Raw genomic sequence first — 23,356 nt, forward strand, 5'->3', positions numbered from 1 at the left:
CTTCCACTATGAGCCTGCTTCTTCCTCTCCCACTCCCCCTGCTTGTGTTCCCTCTCTCGCTGGCTGTCTCTATCTCTGTCAAATAAATAAATAAAATCTTAAAAAAAAAAAAAAAACTGGTTTAGGACATAGAAAACATCCTAGACATTATTCCAAGAAGACATCCTATCTTAGAAACCCTTTGACTCTCTGAGATATATAAATTACCCAAACCTATTCCTAGCCCTAGTGGACTGCAATAGCTTTGTGTATGATTTAGGTCTTCCCAGCAGACTTTTCTGTTCCCTTTCTTTTGATAATACCACTCTTGCTTCAGGAACTGCCTCCTCCAGTCTGTGTATTTACTCCTGATGAGACGGTCAGTCACAATGCACCTTTCCCCTACCTTATAATGACATTGTGCTGAAGGCTGTAGGCCCCGGGGAAAACCCAAGGTCATTTTTACAGACTGTGCAATGAAATTTCTCTACAGGGTCCATTAGATCCATTTGCAAAAAAAATAGAATAGGTGATTATAGTTTAAGTGCTGGCAGTTCTAAGCCCGGGAATCAAGCCTCTGGGACCCTAGCCCCTATAGTTCTTTGGATTGTTTGAACTAGTCCACAATCCTTTTATCTTTATTTATTTTTTGGCCGGCGGGGGTGGGGGGGAGAGAAAGAATCTTAAGGAGGCTCCACACGCCGCATGAATGAGGGGCTCGATCTCATGACCCTGAGATCATGACCTGAGCCAAAATCAAGAGCTGGGCACTTAACTGAGGCACCAAACTGCCCCTCCACAATCCTTTTAAGCTAGCACACTCAAGTTTGTGCTCACAGTAGTATGAATTAGGTTTCTTTTTTCATTTGCACCTGAAAGAATCCTGAGACAATAAAAGAACTTGCCCAAGATTCAGTGGCTTCTAAAAGGCAGAGTCATTATTCAAATCCAGGTCTGTCCATCTCCACATAGTAGGCTTTTCCTACTATGCCAATGTACTGTTTATGTGTATGTTCCTAAAATATAGTTTCTGTAAGATTGAGAAAGGAAGGGAAAAGGGGCTGAGAGGCACTGGGTCAGTCTGTCTAATCCTATATTGGTTTCCTGGTAATGGGGGGAAGTGAAAACTACAAAGACTGTAATCTAATAAAAATTTATTTTAACCCGTTTTGCACGGTATTTAATGCATATGAACAAGAACTCCACGTGGCAATCATACAAATTTCTACTCAAGAGCCAATCAAAGGTGAGGAATTCTAGGAAAGAAGGGTATCAAAGTATTTTCTCTTCCCTCTGCTCTACCCAGTTGTAACGGTTCCGTTAAAAAACAATGTTTAATATCAACAGCACCAAATAAAATGTTTAAGTTTTCGAAGTTTATCAAGAATACTTCTATTCGTTTCTATTAAAAGTGTCTTTATTCACTGTCTCACAGGTATATGCAGAAAAAAAAGTACTGAAATGATTCTAGCAGATTACAAATTAATGGCTTGTTTTTTGATAGTAATTCCTTTTAAGTGTCAAATGTTTCCACACTTTCCTATCTTATTTATTTTAAAGATTTTATTTTTAAGTAATCTCCACACCCAATGTGAGGCTTGAACTCACAACCCCAAAATCAACGGTTGGATGCTCTATAGACTGAGCCAACCAGTCAGGTGCTCCCTCGCTTTACTATTTTAAATGATTACTTTGTTATTATTGCACTTATCATGATTGAAATTTTCTTATTTATTTATTTACTTCTTACTTTATTTGTTGCAACTTACTTGTTTATTCACTTATTAGCAGGGATCTTGCCAGTTTCATCTGCCATCGTTTTTTTAAGTTTGGCTTATAGAAGATACAGCATTTGTTAGTTTTTAAAAGTACACTGTTCCCAAATAAAAGTCACTGTTTTGATACCTATAAAGTACACCAATATATTGAAACTAAAGGATGATAAATTATTCTGTGTTCTCCTACAAATGAAACTGGGATGCAATCTGCTGAAAGCCCAGGTGTTAGTAGATGAGAGAAGCGACCAAATTCTCCAGTTGGGTGGGGTCGACTCAGTATGAGTCCTAGTGGTTCCAAGGCAGTAAGGCAGGAAGCTTCCTGCTTCCCCTAGAGCAGCTCTTCATTCATCAGCATTTCACGGAGACTCTGCATAAACTTTTGTTTGAAGAAATGATTCCACTGCTTAAAAACAGAGGCTTAGGACAGGGTGATAGAAAGCATTTACATTGTATATTTATTTTTCCCTTTCAAAGTCAATGTGCTGTAACTATTATTGTTACTATAAATACTAATAGTAACAAAACTATTGCTGCCTCAATTTGAAAGCAATGATGCTTTTATTAGAATTTTAGGGAGTAGCAAACACCGAAGTTTCTAGAATCAGAAAATTTTTGCCTTTTAGCTATGTAAAAAATTAAAAGTCAAACCTTGTACTAAAGAATTTTAGAATCTTTGAATTCAAAGTTTCTCCTACCACTGTATTAATCTCATATTTGATTTCTTTTTCTATAGAGAAAGTATATAAAAACATGTTTAGCGTTTCCTCCCTTGCCAGGTCGCATTTTATCTTGAGTAGATTTAAAACCAGATTAGTTGTAATAGGATTCCAGGATGTGGGCAGATGTCTACTTGTCATGGAAGATATCTCTTGCAATCAGCTCCTTCATTATTTCGTTGGTACCACCATAGATTGGCTGAGCTCGGGCATCCACATAAGCTCTAAATAAATCAGAAGAGGACTAAATGAGTAAATAAAAATATTGGAAATTACAAATTTTGTCTTATCAGGTAACTATTAGTTAAAGTATTTATTTAATGAAATCCAAACAATAAAAGGTCTTTATAAATTCCGTTTTTTTTTCCACTATGGCATTCAACCTTGATTTGTATAATTATAAGATTCTATTAAGACACAGATCATCCAGGGGCGCCTGGGTGGCTCAGTTGGTTAAGCGACTGCCTTTGGCTCAGGGTTCAGGTTATGATCCCAGGGTCCTCTGACGGAGCTCCTAGCTCAGCAGGAAACCAGCTACTCCCTCTCCCTCTGCCTGCTACTCTGCCTGCTTGTGCTATCTCCCTCTCTGTCAAATAAATTAATTAAATAAAATCTTTAAAAAAAAGATACTGATCATCTGTATAGCTTTTAGTTTGCTTAATGAGATTACAATTTCAAAATAACATTTATTAGTATGTTTCACTGATTTAATTTTGTAAAATTTAGCACATGTAATAGCATTCTAGCATTCTAAAAAAGGCTGTTTCAGGTTTGGAATGGACAGAATGTCTTAATTTCTTGTTATTTTTAATATTCTCTTTAAAAAAGTTTAAATCTACTGGTTTTACAGGAAACAAAAGAGAAAAAGAAAGTACCTATTTTCTAACATCCGTTTAGATTCCCACCACCAATGCTGCCATCAGGCGTATAAACTGATGCTTTAGGAAATATTACTTCCCACAAAGTTAACAAGTAACTTATTTTTTGGAAATGGTTTGGCTATTAACCATTAACATAACCACTATATTAAAATACTGAGTGCCTAAGTCTACTGCCACACACACACACACACACACAAAAAGTTACCAGGAATTCACTTTTGGTAGCAATGATAGCAGCCATGAAACTGTATAGTTGTTTTTACCTTTTCTCATCTCATTTTATCCTCTCGTATCCTTTATCCTTTATACTGGCATCAGGGAGGATAAATATTACTATTGTTTTGCAGGTAAAGGAACTGAGGGCAGAGCAGTTATACATGTATTAATTAATGGTTACTATTTATTGGTCACATAACAGATAATTAATTGGTAGGCTGGAATGAGAAGGTAGGTATCTTGCCACTTTGGCAAGTATCTTTTTTATTATACCACAATATTTTATTTTATTTTATTTATTTATTTTTAAAGATTTTATTTATTTACTTGACAGAGATAGAGACAGCCAGCGAGAGAGGGAACACAAGCAGGGGGAGTGAGAGAGGAAGAAACAGGCTCATAGCGGAGGAGTCTGATGTGGGGCTCAATCCCCTAACGCCAGAATCATGCCCTGAGCCAAAGGCAGATGCTTAACCGCTGTGCCACCCAGGCGCCCCTATACCACAATATTTTAATTGGTCTAGGCATGCAGGACTAGTTATGAGCTTTGGACTTTCCTAGTAGACAAATTCAAAGGCATTTTTTTTTTCAAGTGTAGAATGTTTTTTTGTTTTTTAATTTTTTTAAAATTTTGTTTATTTATTTTTTAAATTTTATTTATTTGAGAGAGAACAAGAGTGAGTAAGAGCATGGGGGGGGGGTGGAGAGGGAGTGGGAGAAGCAGGCTATCCACTGAGCAGGGAGCCCAAGGTGGGGCCTGACCCCAGGACGCCGGGATCATGACCCAAGCTCAAGGCAGTTGCTTAACTAAGCCACCCAGGTGCCCCTGTTTTTTGTTTTTAATTTAACATTTGAGACAAATTAAATGTGCCAGCTCTCTAGGAACATGACCAACTCTAGACTCTCCATATCCATCATGGTACCTGGCAAACAGTGAGCATTCAGTAAATAGTTATTGATTTAGTGTATTACAAAGGAATTTTAGAGTTTCAATACCTTTTTGATGAAACTTGAAATATGAAGACATTCGCATTTCCAAATATATTTTTTTTCTTTTGAACAGATTCCACTGCTGTCCACAAAATCCAGCACTTGCATGTAGAGAACCTACCTAGAATTTCAGCCTACTTCAGCTGCGCTTTTAGAAATTTTTGAACTGGGTTGGTCTTTTTTTTTTCTTCTCCGCATTAAAGAAGTTCCAGTGGAGTAGGTAATGACAGAGATCGGTAAACCTTTTATAGGTTACTAATTCAATTAAGTCATCAACTAAAATTAACAGAGAAAGGCAGCAGAAGGAATGTTTAACCGCACAGTGATGAAGCTATGTTATCTTAGGCTATTCTTCCTAACAGTGCAGAGGAGCCTTGAAATGGCAAAGCTCAATAAGCCTCACTTCTCCCAGGCCCCAAGTCCAATGAGTAAGACTGAAACAAGTTCACATGCTTAAGACCAGTTATTTAAAAACAAACAAATAAAAAGAAGTAAAAAGCAACAAAAGAAAAATGCAAAACAAACAAAAAACCCCAAACAAACCCCAAAACACATACACAGACAAACAATACAGCTTAATCCGAGGATATTAGAAACACAATCAGGATGATTTTTTTCTCTCAAATCAAAGTCCTGCACTGTAACCACATACTGCCTAATGTGTCTAATCAGCCTTTTGATATTATCTATTATTCTCTCTTCCTAACTCATGAAAAGTTCTTTCCTCATGTCTCTGGGGAAGAGAAACAGCAGTCTAGTTTAAAAGTTCATACAATCTTTGAACTAACAAACCAGCCAAGAAAGGGATTATTACTCCTGAAAGGAAATATAAGTCTCTCAAATTGAAACCAGGCATTTCAAGTAAGCCATCAAGCTACAATATTTACTTGCTACTGACCTGAAGGAATGGCCTCTAAGAAAACAGAGAGCAAGACTTACTGTGTACTCTGATCTTGGGCCATGTGGATGGGTGACTCCTCATCACCTCATATGCCTTTCTTGGAACCTGAACTAGACTAGACAAACACTGAGCCAATACATGTCGACCTTTCCAGCAGCAGTTGTAATGGCACAGTCAAGTAGAAGAATATAGATATGCATTGATTTTTCTTACCATTGTGAATATTGTGAATAAAACATGGAAATGCACAGAAAAAATTTTAGGATGATTTAATTTGTGCTAGCATAACTCAATGTTTACTTCTGATTTCATGACTATACAAAGATAAAAAAAAAATAAATCTGCTTTTGATTAAGGCTCATTTGAAGTAGTTCTGAAAGGATATACCAAAATCCAAGTCCAGGATTGACCAAAAAAAAAAAAAAAGTGTGTGTGTGTGTGTATATATATATAGAGAGAGAGAGAGAGAGAGAATATATGAGTGTGTGTATATATATAAATATATATTATTAAAAAATACATATATATATAATATACAATGGATATATATATGAGTGTGTGTGTGTATAGATATATATACAACTTAGTTACTTTATATCTACATTCCGAAAGAAGGGAAAAGCCCTAGTTGCTGCTGAGTTTTTATAAAAGGTTATAAATTATACACACCCTATGATTAAAGCTTTCTGAACTGCCCCAATGACTACAGAAAATTAGTAGATTACATCTATGCTGGAGCTTCTGTTCTTAATATAACTTAACTAAAATGTTTAATTTTCCTCATTAAAGACCATAAGTATATCAAATGTTTTCAATTATGTTTGCCAAAACGATAAATTTGAAAATCAGTCTGAATACCAGCTTGATAATTTTCCCCTTCAGAGTCTGTATTTAGATTAAAATTAGAATAGACAAAGTTTTTAGAAGCCCATAGAATTCACATTCTCAGATTCAGAACTAAACCGGACTTCTCACCATATAGTAAAATTCCCTTGAGAAAGTTTTTTAAGCTGAAAATATTGCTAAGTAAGAGGAAAATTTTCTAGAGCAAAATGAATAATCAAGTATTTAAGATATGAAAACTTTGATCCTTCTCATATTTAAGTTTTTTTTTTTTTGAAGTGCCAATTTTTTTTACTTTTAAAACGTGGTATTTTAGGGGTGCCTGGGTGGCTCAGTCAGTTGAGTGTCTCACTCTTGATTTTGGCTCAGGTCATGATCTCTGCGTCGTGAGATCAAGCCCACTGTCCAGCTCATGCTGACTTGAGATTGTCTCTTTTTCTCCCTCTGCCCCTCCCCCAGCTCACGTGTGTGTGTGTGTGTGTGTGTGTGTGTGTGTGTGTGTGGGCGGTCGGGGGGGGGTGCATATACACTGCTCTGCCCTCAGTTCCTTTACCTGTAAAACAGTAGTAATATTTATCCTCCCTGATGCCAGTATAAAGGATAAAGGATACGAGAGGATAAAATGAGATGAGAAAAGGTAAAAACAACTATACAGTTTCATGTATACGCACTCTCTTTAAAATAAATAAATAAATTCTTTAAAAAAATAAAATAAAAAGCGATATTTTAAAAGAAGACATATAAAGGACCAACGGGTATATGAAAAGACGCTCGCTGTCACCAATCATCAGGGAAACGCAAATCAAAACCACAATGAGGTATCACCTCACGCCACCTGTGAGGATAGCTATTAACAAAAAAACCCAAAGGGAAACAAGATGGCTAGTAACAAAACAAAACAAAAAAAACCCACCACCAACAACAAAGGAAAATAGGTGTTGAGAAGAATGTGGAGAAACTGGAACCCCTGCACGCTGTTGGAGGGAATACAAAATGGGGCAGCCGCTATGGCAAACAGTATGGAGGCTCCTCAAAAAATTAAATAGAACTACCATATGATTTTAAAATCCCACTTCTAGGTATTTATTGCAAAGAACTGAAATCAGGACCTCCAAGAAATATTAGCATTCACGTGTTCATTGCAGTATTATTCACAATAGCCAAGATGTGGAAACCACCTAAATGTCCATGCACAGATGAATGGATAAAGAAAATGGAATGGAATACTGTTCAACCTTAAAACAGAAGGAAATTCTACAATGTGTGACAACTTGGATGGACTTGAACATTCTGCTAAGTGAAATAAGCCAGTCACAGAAAGAAAAATACTATGTGATTCCACTTATGAGTTATCTAAAATAGCCAAATTCATAGAATCAAAAGGAACGATGGTTGCCAGGAACAAAGGAAGGGGATAATGGGGAATTATTAATCGATGGGCATAAAATTTCAGTCGAGCAAGATGAATAGGCTTTAGAGGTCTGCAGTACAATGTTGTACCTATAGTTAATAATATAGTATGGAATACTTAAAAATTTGTGAAGAGGGTATTTCTGATGTTAAATGTTCTTACTACAGTAAAATAAAATAATTAATAGTCAATGCAAATTCAAGGAAGAATAATAACCTATTTTCTACCCATTATATTAGCATAAGGTTTTAAAAGCAAGAACATTCATAGTTTAGGAAGATAAGTTATCCTCAAACTTTTTTCATTTGAGTATGAGTTGCTACTAACTAGAGAAAATAATCTGGCAATGTATTAAAATTTAAAATACACATACTTATGAACCAACAATACTACTTTTGGAACTCTGTCCTGTCGTAATAAAAAACACATGTATCTAAGACAAATGTTTAAAGGTGTTTTATTGCAGCATTTACTGTCATAGTAAAAGAGCCAAAATACCCTGTGTAATTATGGTTAACCAATAAAATACAGTATCATTTGATTATAAAGAAAGTGATATTAATCCTGTATAATGATTCAAATAAAGCCAAACTTTACTATATTGGACCTTTCACTTTCTTTAAAAATGGTAAATTCCTAGTAGTGAGCTGAAAATATGAAGCCGTTTCATTTGCTGGAACACACTTTGTAGTCAGATGACACACACAAAGATTTTGCATCTTTTTTCCACTACAACTCAATGTACAAAGTACAGTGAAGAAATTTTCCTTTTTCTTCACATCATACTCACTTTGCAATTGGGTACTCCCACATGTAGCCCCAACCTCCATGGAGCTGGACACAGTCATAAGCTACACGGTTTTGTAATTCAGATGCCCTAGATGACCAAAATGAAAAGCAAAAAGGAACATTTGAAATAGATTTTCACAAGACGCTTCACAATCAGGAAACAAATTATTTCTAACTATTTAAATACATACATTTGTCAAACAATTACAATTAGACATATTAGCCAACTGGAAAAGATTGACATAAATTATATATGAAATAAATCTCTGGACAATTTTCACATACTGAATACTTTCATCATCAATTAGTTCCGGCTGGGTTTTTGTTAAGGCTAGAAATAAAATGTGGAAAGCACAGACTATTAGGTGTTGGCTACTTTAGGCCTGAAAAGGATAAAGTAAAAACCTGAATTTGGCCTAATTTATTTAAATTCTTTGTATGATCTAAGTTAATTATATAGTTATACAGCCATCTATTTCCTTTTGCCTTGTAATATGTCTTTTTCTCCAAAGATGTCACTTCTACGTGAAGGTTGCAATTCTGAATGTCAGTAACTGTGAAAATTTTTTTTTAGGGATTTTCAGAAATAAACTGAAAGTAAAAGTAAAAACCTAAGAGGGAAGACTATTATTAAGGTAGCACTATCATATAGGAAACTTCTTAAAGATTATTTGGGTATTATTACTCCCAAAGTATATGAAATACTTGAGAAATAGTCTTGATCTTAGCACAGTAATTTTAACTATCATTAAAATTCATAAGATAACTGGTAGAGATTTTATTCATTGTAACATAAAAATATAAGTTCAAAATGCTTTTCAACATATTTTTCTTATTTTTTGCCTTTTAAAGTAACGTCTGCCCACAATGTGGGGCTTGAACTCACGACTCTGAGATCAAGAGTCACATGCTCTACTGACTGAACCAGCCAGGCACTCCTCAACCTATTTTTCAATAGTGGGAAACATAAAGCAAAAGTAAGCGTAGCAACATTTTCTTATTTAAAACAATTTTTAACTCAAGTCATAGAACAGGTGAGGGTGTTCCTAATAGAACAGTAACAATATAATGATTAACAGAGAAGGCTCAGGGGCCAACAATATTTAGAATTCTATACATTTTTGTATTTGGCAAGTATTTTAGTGAAATATTTCCTGGGCTATAACTAGTTGCTTTCTCTGCATCAATGTGAAGTAACAGTATGTCTTTAAACTCAGTGTTTTCAAAGAACAGTAAGGTCAATAGCTATCTGAATATCTCTTTTTCTAAAAACATCTAAAAAAATTTTTTTTTAAAGATTTTACTTATTTATTCAACAGAGATAGAGACAGCCAGCGAGAGAGGGAACACAAGCAGGGGGAGTGGGAGAAGAAGAAGCAGGCTCATAGCGGAGGAGCCTGATGTGGGGCTCGATCCCATAATGCCAGGATCACGCCCTGAGCCAAAGGCAGACGCTCAACCGCTGTGCCACCCAGGCGCCCCTAAAAATTTTTTTATACTTTTTTTTTTGTACTTTTTTCAATTAGTCAAACAACTTGCTATAAATGTAAATGTAAAATGTCTCCCCCAAAGTACAAGTTCCTAGTATCAATTTCAACCTGGCCGTTTCATTATTCTGTAATCATTACATAAAGAACTATCCTGCATTATTTCTCCATTCTATTTCTGATTGAACTGAACACAAGTTAATGAATAATGACAGGAATTTTTTCTAGGTTATTTTTGGGCTAATGAGATGTGAGAATGTTTGTTTTTAAAACAGAGGAAACCAAACCCATTTCCAGAATCTGATTTAAACTATGTTCTTGCATCTTAAAGTACACAAAAGCCTTACAGAAGTCTCTTTTCAATTAACTCATCTTTAATACCAATGAAAAGTCTTTCCAAGCCTAATAGGACATTTCCCCTTTCATTTAATACAGCATGTGCAACTTTTGATGGGACAGTCAATTTTTCAGAAATTTTTCTTAGATCTGGACATTTTAATTAGAAAAATGCAGTCCAGTGTACTCATTTCACAGATATCAAAATGTTGGCCCAAAGAGAAGTAAATTTAATTATAGTTATTTAATGAAAGCATTGGGATTCAAGCTCAGGATTCTAAGACTTACTGTCCTTGTTTGGTCTCCTTATAATGCCACTTGTCAGATAATTTGAAATCAAACTAGTACTTGAATGAACTCCTCGGTCAGCCTACTTCAGTATGTTAACATCTTATTTTCAATAGCAAGCTAAAAGTTAAATCAACCTGAGTAATTTTTAGCACAATAGGCTCAAAGGGACTTTTCAGCACTTTTTCTTTCATCTTCACAGCCTTCTTCCTTTAAGATCCTCAAGGCTGAGTTTAAAGTTGGAAGCATTCCGTAACAGTCTGTGCAAACACCACATTTTAATGACCGAAGCGTGCATACCAATATTTAGCCATGGAGGCAGTAGCAGAGTCCAGACGTTTCTTTTCATGCAGCTGAAGACAGCTGTCCACAAAAGCTCTGGTTACACAAATTTGTGTTTTTAATTCTGCTAGCTTATGCCGCACTGTCTTGAGTGTAAAGGAATGAAAGGGAAAAAAAAATTAAGCATAGAAAAAGAGCATATTTTTTAGTCACCTAGCGTATCAAAAATTATATAATAGAAGATCTTCAGAGCAAAACGAAAGTGGAATTATTGGTTCTTTTTTTTTCCTCCAAAAGAAGCATATGTTAAACAAAATAGCTTAAATTTAGAACCCACTATAGTCACTGCTAGGGAAACGTGTATTAAAAGATGAAAAAAGAGATAAACTGCATAAATAACAACTCATGTTTTAGATTAAAAAATTTAGACCATTTAGGGAAACTGCTTGAAAACCAGCATGCCTTTAATAGGCGAGCACCATCTGGTGGTACAGTCCTTTAATACAGCTGTTGAAAACACCTATTTTCCTCCCCAATCTAAATCCATGAAGAATTTGTCTTTTTTTCCTTTTTATAAAGAATTAGTCTCTGTTAATGAAATTAAGTATAAACATTTCTCTATTCTGCTTCTTTGTCTTGGAGTAAAATAATAAAGTAACAAGCTGGAAGGACATTAAAAATATTTATTAGACATTATTTTATATTGCAAAGTATTTGATCTAGATCTATGGAATGCAGCCGAATAGCAGCATCAGAGCACTCAAGACAGTGACGTCCAGTACTGTCCAACCTCTTCCATCTCTCTCCAGCCCTTCCTCTTATCCCTCTCAATAGCTAGACTCTAACTTGAACTGAATGATCTGGAATGTTAATACTTTATACTTTCTCCTGCTGGCCATAGACAACCTATGAAATCATAGCCTTTGAAATCATTCTATTCTCAACTGTTTTTGATTGCTTTCACGTAAATAAAATTTTCTTATATTCCAGATTCTTGGCTCTCATACCTTGAATTTTGAGCTTACATCTGGTCTCTTTGGCACCAATTCTTGAACCTCCTTCAGGAAACTGGCTTGGATTTGACATACTAGCCTTCCACTTTGGGTGACCCCCAAAATACACCCCATTCTAGTTGACCGCTTAGGTTCAAGGCCCAGCTATAGTCACCTGGCTCTGTCTTCCTTGTGGAAATTCAGATAGAAACAGAGTTTTGATCATTCTGCTATGGAATTCATGAATGAGACCTTTGCTGTGGCTAATAAAGGCGTGAAGTTAGTGACAAAGGTGGCACAGTTAAACTCAAACTAGAAATTAATGTGCCTCACCTATGCACTGGCAAGTTCAAAGCCATGACTGAGTCCCCAAAAGGAAGGCTTTAGGGACAGATTCTCAAGAGGATGTTGGCCCTGCCATTCCTACTGGCTACAGCAATTCTCAAACCACAAAACTGAACCTTTTAGCTTCGTTGTGGTGGGGACAGTTTGGGTACTCTCCATTTCCAGAAAAGAGTAGAAAAGGAATATAACAAGATCCAGGACCAAGCAAGACCTGAGTGTCAGCAGGAGTAGGAGCGATGAGGGACAGATTCCTCAGAGGTATATCAATATCACTACCATGCGAATTAAAAACCCAACTGACTGCCTTTCCCTTGGCTTGACTCAATCCTGTTGTAGAAACAGACAATCTGACCGGCACCTAATGGTTCCAAAACCAAGCAGTAGGAAGGTTGGCGCCACACTTTTTCCACCTCTGTATCCTGGCCTCTGTTTCAGAACATGCTGGGTCACATCAAAACCTTCTTTCCCTCTCACTCTTTCCGTTAGGTTGTTTATCTCCCTTTCTACTCATTTATATTTAATTAGGCCAAATCTCTACCATCTAATCAGCACAAAGTTTCCCACTTCCACCCCACACATCCAAGATTGCTCATAGAAAACCTAAAGATGGAAGAAGAAATGAAAAGAAGTGGGGAAATACTGTTCTATACATTGAAAACAGATGAGTATATATTCCCTCTAAGCCTATTCCTGGTTTAGTTCAATGACACTATAACACTTCATTTGGAAAATAAGTGAGAATCTGACAATTCTTTTATTTTGAATTTATTTATTTTTATTTGAGACAGAGGGAGAGACCTCGTGCGCAGGGGCGCCCACATGTGCAGGGGGGAGGAGCAGAGCGAGAGGGAGAGAATCCCCAGCAGACTCCCTGCTGGGAGCAAAGCCCAATGTGGGGCTTCATCCCACGACCCTGGGATCACGACCCAAGCCAAAATCAAGAGTCAGATGTCCTACCAACTGAGCCACCCAGGCGCCCTGAGAATCTGACAATTCTTAAGATACTTTTGCCTTCTCCCCACTGTGATGGCACACTTGAGAATTTATGCACTATTTACAATGTGAGAGAATCTAAGCCCCATTCCCTCACACAAGAGCTATTTCTCTGGGAATGCTGGGAGCTTCCAGAAGCTGAAGTTAAATTTCAGATCAGGATGGACTCATTTAGAACTCTTGCTTTAATTCATTTAAGGAAGTCCACAGGTTTGAAGAAATTAATGGCCTCCAAGAATACATAATATTCTGGGGATAAAGAGATTAAATATTTGCATATTCTTTTTTTTATATATAAATGTCTTTTTTTTAAAAGATTTTATTTATTTATTTGACAGAGAGAGAGACAGCCAGCAAGAGAGGGAACACAAGCAGGGGGAGTGGGAGAGGAAGAAGCAGGCTCACAGCAGAGGAGCCTGATGTGGGGCTCGATCCCAGAACGCTGGGATCATGCCCTGAGTAGAAGGCAGACGCTTAACGACTGTGCCATCCAGGCGCCCCCTAAATATTTGCATATTCTTGGCATCACATTGGGTGTTACCACACAGATTCTGTCTTGGCTCTTCACTGCAGACATTGCCTCATGCTTCCAGAAATTACTCTGTAATGGATGGTGGCGAGTAATTGTACCACGCATTATTAGCAAGGTACTTCTTGTGAATGATCAACACCCTTGTAGCAGCATTTTTGAACATTCATTAATAATCGCTAACAGATAATACCACAGCTAGCATTTAAAAAGAAAATCCTTGAAACTTACTGAGTGACTCAGAGTATCTTTCAGAGTTCTGAATGACGTAACTTTGAATCATAGAATTATGGAACTAGAATCCACTTTGGAGAGGTTATCTAGCCCATATTCCATGTAAACAACACCATTAATTGTACTCTAATATACTCTGACTCAAATATAAAATATAACATCTTGGGTTTGCCATTTAATTTTATAGTTAATTAACCCCCGACTCAAGGTCTTAAGAACTGGGTAATTACTTTTTGGAGGAATGTAAAGAAGTGCTATTTTTTTCCTCTCCTATTCTTTTCTGTAATATTCTGTGCTCTTAGAATCAAGAGCATACCACACAGGAAATAACTAAAGATTGTCTTAGAAAAGAACACTGAATTTTCACTTCATTGCCAATGGCTGAAGGAAGTGGGGAAAGAAAAAAAGGCCCATCTACTTTAAATTTCTGGGTAGCAAACTAGTGTGTAAGTTAAGAGAATAGGTTCTGGAGTTATAGTATCTGTGTTATCTAGGGAAAATTGATTAACTTCTCCATGCCTCAATCTCCTTATCTGTAAAATGAGGGTAAATATAATGCTTATGATATAGAGAGGTGTGAAGAAAAAATGAGACAATCCATTTAGCACAGTGTCTGGCACATGGAAACAGTGCAATAAATGAGTCACTCTCATTATTTATATCTGAACTTTATCATTTTATTATCTAGTCTTTGGAAAATCATAAGATTTGACATCAAATATGGAGAGTATGTATGAGAGGAAATGAAAATCCTATAATTGTCGCTTAAATATGATAGGTCTCCCTCCAAAAAGAATATGATTTTTTTGGTGGAATATATCCAAATGGCAGAGAGGCCCCAAATGTTCAAAATTCAAGGATAACATAGAGAAAGGAAGGAAACTGAATAGTTAAATGATGAGAAAATGACATTTGGCTAAGTATAATACGATATTTACAGGTCTCCTACTTGATTTTAATAACTAGAACAATAGTGTGCCCAGCTCTAGAATAGGAGGTGTAAGCAATGTATTGGTTGTTCTTCTTCGAATACATTCCTAGATTGAACATGAAAATACTATTCAAAGATACTTATTTTGATAAAACAAAGATCAGAAGAAACATCTCAGAAATCTGAGTACATACATATTTACTCGGAAAACCATACTACAGGCAGCCCTAGCATACTGGTAGGAGCAATGCTACTGCCACCTAGTGACATTTTGGTAAACTACCTTTGAAAGGAAGCAATAATAAAACTGATTAGAACTATCTCTTCTCTTTTTGCTATCAAAATATATGCATTTATTTAGTATATATATTAATAAAATACATATATTATAAACTTTTTTCTTCTATAGGAAAACATTATACCAATCTCCTATTTCCTTCGTGGTCAAATGTCAAATCAGACTTAACATCCTGAGTTATAGACAATCTGGGTAACATCACAGTCATCTTTGTTGTAATTTAATATGAATTCCATAAAAGGAGATGTAGATTTGCAAGGAGATGGAAATTATGCTTATTTGGTTCACTTTTTATTTTTTAAAAAAGATTTTATTTATTTACTATGTCAGAGAGAGAGGGAGAGAGCACAAGCGGGGGGAACAGCAGGCAGAGGGAGAAGCAGGCTCCCTGCTGAGCAAAGAGCCTGACATGGAACTTGATCCCAGGACCCTGGGACCATGACCTGAGCCAAAGGCAGATGCTTAACCAACTGAGCCACCCACAGATCCCTACTTTTTAATTTTTAAAAAAGATTTATGTATTTATTCGAGAGGGAGAGAGAGAGCACATGTGCAGGATGGGGAGGGCCAGAGGGAGAGAATCTTAAGCAGACTCTGTGCTCAGCACGGAGCCCCAAACAGGTCTTGATCTCAGGATCCTGAGCCAAAACCAAGAATCACTTAACTGACTGTGCCACCCAGGCCCCCTAAGGTTCACTTTTTATAGTATCCATGATAGAGCTAAAGGCATGAAATTGGTGGTGGCTATTACAGGCATACCTTGTTTTCTTGCTCTTTGCTTTACTGCACTTCGCAGATGTTGCATTTTTTACAAATTGAAGGTCTGTGGTGACCCTGTGTTGAGCAAGTCTACCTGTGCCATTTTCCCAATAGCATTTGCTCACTTTGTGTCCCTGTGTCATATTTTGGTAATTCTCACAATATTCCAAACTTTTTCATTATTATTATATTTGTTATGGTGATCAGTGATCTTTGATGTTACTGTTCTTCTTGATTTGGGGCGCCAAGAACCACGCCCATATAAGGTGCTAAACTTAATCGACAAATGTGTGTGTTCTGATCGCTCCACTGACCAGCTGTTCCCCTACCTCTCTCCCTCTCCTTGAGCCTCCCTATTCCCCTGTGACACAAAAATACTGAACTGAGACCCATTACGAACCCTACAATGGCCTCTAAATGTCCAAGTGAAAGGAGTCTCACACGCCTCTCATTTTAAATCAAAAGCTAGAAATGATTAAGCTTCCTGAGGAAGGCATGTCCAAACCCAAGACAGGCTGAAAGCTATGTTTCTTGTGCTAGGCAGCCAAGCTGTGAATGCAAAGGAAAAGTTCTTGAAGGAAATTAAAAGTGCTCCTCCAGTGAAAACATAAGAGAGAAAAAAAAGTGAAACAGCCTTATTGCTGATATAGAGAAAGCTTTAGTGGTCTGGATAAAAAGATCAAACCAGCCACAACATTACCTTAAGCTAAAACCTAATCCAGAGCAATGCCCTAACTCTCCTTAATTCTATGAAAACTGAGAGCGGTGAGGAATTTCAACAAGTCTGAAGTTGGCAGAGGTTGGTTCACGAGGTTGAAGGAAAGAAGCCATCTCCATAACAGAAACTTGCAAGCTGAAGCAGTAAGGGCTGATGCAAAAGCTCCAGCAGGTTATCCAGAAATCCCAGCTAAGATCCTTAACAAAGGTGGCCACACTACACAGTGGATTGTCAACGTAGATGAACCAGCCTTATCTTGCAAGAAGATGCCATCTACGACCTTCATAGCTAGAAAGGAGAAGTCAGTGCCTGGCTTCAAAGCTTCGAAGGAGAGGCTGACTTTCTTGCTAGGGGCTAATGCAGCTGGTGGCTTTGAGCTGGAGCCAATGCTCACAGGCCATTCTGAAAATCCTAGGGCCGTAAGAATTATGCTAAACCTACTCTCCCTGTGTTCTAGAACTGGAACAACAACGCCTGGATAACAGCACATCTGTCTACAACATGGCTGAATTACTGAATATGGTAAGCCCACTGATAAGCTCAGAAGAAAGAAATTCCTTTCAAAAATTACTGCTTATCGACAATGCACCTGATCACCTGAGTTCTGACTGAGATAGACAATGAGATTAATGTTGTTTTCATGCCTACTAACACAACATCCATTCTGTAGCCGATGGATTAAGGAGAAATTTTGACTTTCAAGTTGTGTTATTTAAGGAATACATTTTGTAAGGCTGCAGCCTCCATAGATAGACATTCCTCTGATGGATCTGGGCAAAAGAAAAGTGAAACGCTCTCCTAAGAATCCACCATTCCAAATGCCATTAAGAACATTCATGAATCATTGGAAGGGGTTGAAATATCAACATTAACAGGAGTTTCGGAAGAAGTTGATTCCAACCCTTCTGGATGACTTTGAGGGATTCAAAACTTCAGTGGAGGAAGTGACTGGATGTGGTGGGAACAGCAAGAGAACTAGAATCAGAAGTGGAGCCTGAAGATGGGGCTGAATTGCTACAATCTTATATTAAACTTAACAGAGGAAGAGTTGCTTCTTATGGATGAACAAACAAAGTGGTTGTTCTGGAGATGGAATCTACTGGTAAAGATGCTGTGAAGATTGTGGAAATGACAACAAAAGATTTAGAATATTACAGAAACTTAGTTGATAAAGCAGCAGCAGGGTTTGAGAGGACTGATTCTAATTTTGAAAGTTCTGTGGATAAAATGCTATCGAACAACATTGTATGCTACAGAGAAATTGTTTGTTCAAGGAAGAGTCAACTGTTGTGGCAAAGTTCACTATTGTCTTTTTAAAAAATTATTATTATTATTAATAACATATAATGTATTCTTTGTTTCAAGGGTAGAGGTCTGTGATTCACCAGTCTTACACAATACACAGCACCTACCACAACACATACAGTTCATTGTTGTTTTAAAAAAAGGCATTGCCACCCAACCTTCACAGCAGCCACCATCCGTATCAGTCAGCAGCCATTAACACTGAGGCAAGACCCTCCACCGGCAGAGAGATTACCACTCACTGAAGACTGGATGATGGCTAGCATTTTTAGCAATAAAATATATATTTTTTAAAGATTTTATTTATTTATTCTACAGAGATAGAGACAGCCAGCGAGAGAGGGAACACAAGCAGGGGGAGTGGGAGAGGAAGAAGCAGGCTCACAGCAGAAGAGCCTGATGTGGGGCTCGATCCCAGAACGCCGGGATCACGCCCTGAGCCGAAGGCAGATGCTTAACCGCTGTGCCACCCAGGCGCCCCTGCAATAAAATATTTTTTAACAAAGATATGCACACCCTTTATTTTTTTAAAGATCTTTTTATTTATTTGAGAGAGAGGGAGAGAGTGCACACGCAGGGGGAAGGGGCAGAGGGAGAGGGAGAAAGAGTCTTAAGCAGAGTCCGAGCTGAGTGCAGAGCCCCATGTGGGGCTCGAGCTCATGACCCTGAGAGATCATACCTGAGCCGAAACCAAGAGTCGGACGCAGAGCTGACTGCACCACTCAGGCGCCCCATCTGTACATACACATTTTAGACATAATGGTTTGCACACTTAACAGACTATAGTATAGTGTAAACATAACTTTTATATGCACTGGGAAACCAAAAATTCATTAGACTTGCTTTACTGCAATATTCTGGAACAGAATCGGCAATACCTTCTAGGTATGCCTATGATGTACTTTGGGTAAAGTTCAGAAAGTCACAGAGTAATACTTCATATTGGGAGGAGCCTATAGTGTGTATTTGAAGAATCTGACCTATTCAAATTACATTTCAGCATACAACCTTTAGAGGGCAATCAATACATATTTGCTCAGTAGAACAAAAAGGAATAAATTCTGTATATCACTACTACTCAAAGGGAGAACATTGGCATTTTGAGTGAGACAATTAGTTGCTCTACCAAGCTATCTCTGAATCACAGGACATTTAACAATACCAGCCTGCAGAGCACCAAATACAAAACACCCCCCCCCCATTGCTGTGTACCCCACTTCTCGTAAGTTCTAAATGCCTGGGGGGAAGAGGGCAATCACTGAGAATCACTGCAATGTGTAAATTAATGATACATAAATGAAAAGGAATATAAAATATAAAATCCTTATGCTAAAGGAAATCATAATTTAGGCAAGTCAAACAATACCATTTAAAAATTTTTTTTAAAGATTTTATTTTTTTATTTGTTAGAGAGAGAGAGAGAGCGAGCACAAGCAGAGGGAGTGGCAGGCAGAGGGAAAGAGAGAAGCAGGCTCCCTGCTGAGCAAGGAGCCCAACATGGGACTCGATCCCTGGACCCTGGGATCATGACCTGAACCGAAGGCAGATGCTTAACTGACTGAGCCACCCAGGCACCCTGGAAAAAGTTAACTTGATGAACACACAGGTAACAAATAATTCTCAAAATGGCCTGGGATAGGTCTAGACCAGGAGCCAGAAGTTGATAAATAGGTTCCCTTCACTGGAACAAAATGGAGGAAGACGTTACATAAGGGGAAAATAGCAAACTTTAGGGAGTGCTTACCTTGCCAGGCCACATTCTGAGCACTTTGGGCGTACCATCTAATCTTCACAGTAATTCTATAAGGTAGCTACAGATATTATTCACATCTTGCAAATAAGAAAATGGTTTGGAGAGCGATCGTACAACCTGACTAGACCACAGAGATCCAAGTAGTTGAGCTAGGACTTAACCATGCCTCAAGTTAATTTCTGTAATGCCAGTCCGAAAAGGCTACCAAAGTGTTTCATTTCTGCCTTGCCCTTTACAAAGCCCATCATCTAAGAGGTCATTCTACTTCAAATTGCTCAAGTAGATTTCCAACTCCCCGTTTTTTGCTGGTAAAATGTTGAATGAATTTTATGACTGCCTTGTTTATAAACCGTTCATTTAAGAAGAAACTAGAGTCTAATATTTGATTGGCATGGTTAGTGATTATGGCCACCATATGCTGAGTTCTTTGGCAAATACCTTAAACTTCCTTGCAAAACCCAATCTTGAACAATCATCCACCTACTCTATGCTTGATCCTGGATAGCTTAACCCTTTTAGTAAATCTAATATACAAAAAAGCAGAAGGTACCCATCATAAACTCATGATCATTAACCTCATCTGAGTCCTCAATACTGCTAGCAGCCTTGCTATATTTTTCTAATTAGTTCAGTCTCTCAGTTTGAAGAGGTATATCAAATCTTCCTCTCCTTGGACAGCTCCATGCCCCCTTCACTCACCTGTTTTTCAAGAACTGAGTTTCCCTATATTACTTAAGGGACATGGAAGCCTTCATAAAAGAGCTTTTGCAATTTTCTACCAACAGAGCTAAGAATCTGAATGAACCCATACCTGTCCTTTCCTCCGATGGAGGAAACATCTCTGCTGTGGGGGTGGGAAGCCCTGTCTTTCCATGTGCTTTGGCACCCACAACCTAAGACTTTCTCAAATATCCTACACAGTTGATTATCCTCTTCATATCTATAATCTTTCTCTCTTAATTAAATCCTTTCTCTAGGAATTAAAATGTGCTTCCAGCATTCTCATCCTAATAATAATAATAATAATAATAATAATAATAATGAAAACTTAATAATCTCCAAATATGTCCCTTGACCCCAAAATTCCACCCCCCACATCCTCTTCTTACCCCCTAGCAACCATCTTTCTCTTAACTACCATTCACAGCTGAACTCAGGAAAGAGTTGCCTGCTGTCAGTATCTTTACTTCTTCAATTCCATTTACTCCTCTACCAACTCTGGTCTGGCACCACCCCATACTAGTCCATTAACGGCTCTTAAGAAATAACTTCCCTATCACTATGTCCAATTGGCACTTTTTTAATTAATTATTTTTGATTTACATTCAATTAATCAACATATAATGTATTATGTTTCAAAGATACAGGTCTGTGATTCATCAGTCTTTTTTTTTTTTTTAAAGATTTTATTTATTTATTGGACAGAGACAGCCAGCGAGAGAGGGAACACAAGCAGGGGGAGTGGGAGAGGAAGAAGCAGGCTCATAGCAGAGGAGCCTGATGTGGGGCTCGATCCCACAACGCAGGGATCACGCCCTGAGCCGAAGGCAGACGCTTAACTGCTGTGCCACCCAGGCGCCCCTGTGATTCATCAGTCTTATATAATACCCAGTGCTCATTACAACACATACCCTCCCCAATGTCCAACACCCAGTTACCCCATCCTCCTCCCCCCTACCCTCCAGCAGCCCTCACTTTGTTTCCTATGATTAGGAGTCTCTTATGGTTTGTCTCCCTCTGTGGTTTCATCTTGTTTCATTTTTTTCCTCTCTTCCCCTATGATCCTCTGCCTTGTTTCTTAAATTCTACGGATCAGTGAGATCATATGATAATTGTCTTTCTCTGATTGACTAATTTCGCTTAGCATAAAACCCTCTAGTTCCAACCACGTTGTTGCAAACGGCAAGATTTCATCTTTTTGATGGCTGCGTAATATTCCTTTATATATATATATGCACCACATCTTCTTTATCCATTCACCTTCCAATGGTCACTCTTGACCTTCATCTTAGTTTCCCTCTAAGTGCCTTTGGCCCTACTCCTGCCTACTGGAAATCTTCTTTCTTCTTGTCTTCTGGGACACTACTTGCTTGATTTGCTTTTTTCTTTCTAGCCATTCATTCTCTGTTGTCTTTGCAGGTTCTTCCCCTCCTACTCCAACTGTAAATCCTGCATTTTTCTCAGGACTCTGTCCTAGAACCTCTTCTTGTCTTACTCTCTACTTTTTCCCTCAATGGTCTCATCCACCTCCATAGATTCTAATACTACCTCTATGAGAATTACTCCATATTCATATTTAGATTTATGTCACTATGACGACAAGCTTACCTGCATATGTGCAATTGTTTTCCCAAAAGCTTTTCTTTCTTTAACGTAATTCCTGGTTTCTTCAAACATGAATTCACTGGCTGAAATTGCCAGGTCAGCAATCAGTAGCCTTTCCTATAAGCCAAAATTAGGTCTTACAAATCATTCTAATTCCACAAGTGATTTTCACAAGATTTCAATGATGATAAATCTCATAAATAATCTTTATTAAACTCCTAAAAATTAATTTAATTCTATAAGAAAATGCTTCCACAGATTAATAAGAATATTTTGACATATCCATAATAATTCTCTAAAACAAATCCTTTATTTTTAATTAAAAAAAAATTTTTTTTTTTACAGATTTTATTTATTTATTTATTTGACAGAGAGAGACAGCCAGCAAGAGAGGGAACACAGGCAGGGGGAGTGGGAGAGGAAGAAGCAGCCTTCCAGCAGAGGAGCCTGATGTGGGGCTCGATCCCAGAACGCCAGGATCACGCCCTGAGCCGAAGGCAGACGCTTAACGACTGCGCCACCCAGGCACCCCACAAATCCTTTATTTTTCTAAATGACTGTCTCTACTACATATAGATATATACGTAATTTATTTCATTCCTTCTCATCATTCATCTATGAGAAGAGAAATATGAAATTGTTCATTTTTATTTATTGATCTCTGCACATTACATGTCCTCATAGATAGCTCTGTGAAAATCAACATCTTAAAGGGTACAGGTTAAATTCTGTCTATTAGTGCAAAAGTATCCACAGTTTGTTTGTTTGTTTTTTTAAAGAGCAAGGTGATACTTTATTATTTATTTATTTATTATTAATTAATTAATTAATTAATTTTTTGAAGATTTTATTTATTCAACAGAGATAGAGACAGCCAGCGAGAGAGGGAACACAAGCAGGGGAGTGGGAGAGGAGGAAGCAGGCTCATAGCGGAGGAGCCTGATGTGGGGCTTGATCCCATAATGCCGGGATCACGCCCTGAGTCAAAGGCAGACGCTTAACCGCTGTGCCACCCAGGCGCCCCAAAAGTATCCACAGTTTAAATCCATCTTGCTGGTGATTTCTATATTCTATCTCTGTGACAGTGTTTCTAGCCTTGTCCCCAGTTTCATGTTTAGCCCAGGCTGTGGCAGTTACTAGGCAAATGCACCTACACTCATATGCTGGCACATGAGGTTCAGTGATCGCTCAGCTAGCACACTCCAAAAACACACGTGTGTGGGCTGACCATGTGTAGTATGAACTCAACAACTTTCCCCTTTGATTCTCAGGTATTA

The 23,356-nt window shown here is 37.7% G+C and overlaps 1 protein-coding gene across 3 annotated transcripts in view; it reads right to left on the reverse strand.

Annotated features, from left to right (window-relative positions):
- Positions 1–1,116: 1,116 nt before the first annotated feature.
- ACADL (acyl-CoA dehydrogenase long chain) overlaps positions 1,117–23,356 on the reverse strand; it is a 42,355-nt gene continuing 20,115 nt past the window's right edge. For 2 of the 3 annotated variants that reach the window (XM_034655105.1, XM_019802911.2), the window contains exons 8-11: positions 22,083–22,196; positions 10,916–11,043; positions 8,506–8,592; positions 1,117–2,697 (exon numbers count right to left, since the gene is read on the reverse strand). In XM_034655105.1, coding sequence (XP_034510996.1) covers positions 2,604–2,697; positions 8,506–8,592; positions 10,916–11,043; positions 22,083–22,196 — 423 coding nt within the window. In that variant the 3' untranslated portion in view covers positions 1,117–2,603. The remainder of the gene's footprint in view (positions 2,698–8,505; positions 8,593–10,915; positions 11,044–22,082; positions 22,197–23,356) is intronic. The other variant, XM_034655106.1, reaches the window with a different exon arrangement.

The sequence above is a fragment of the Ailuropoda melanoleuca genome, chromosome 2 (assembly GCF_002007445.2).
Source record: "Ailuropoda melanoleuca isolate Jingjing chromosome 2, ASM200744v2, whole genome shotgun sequence".
NCBI classification, from domain to species: Eukaryota; Metazoa; Chordata; class Mammalia; order Carnivora; family Ursidae; genus Ailuropoda; species Ailuropoda melanoleuca.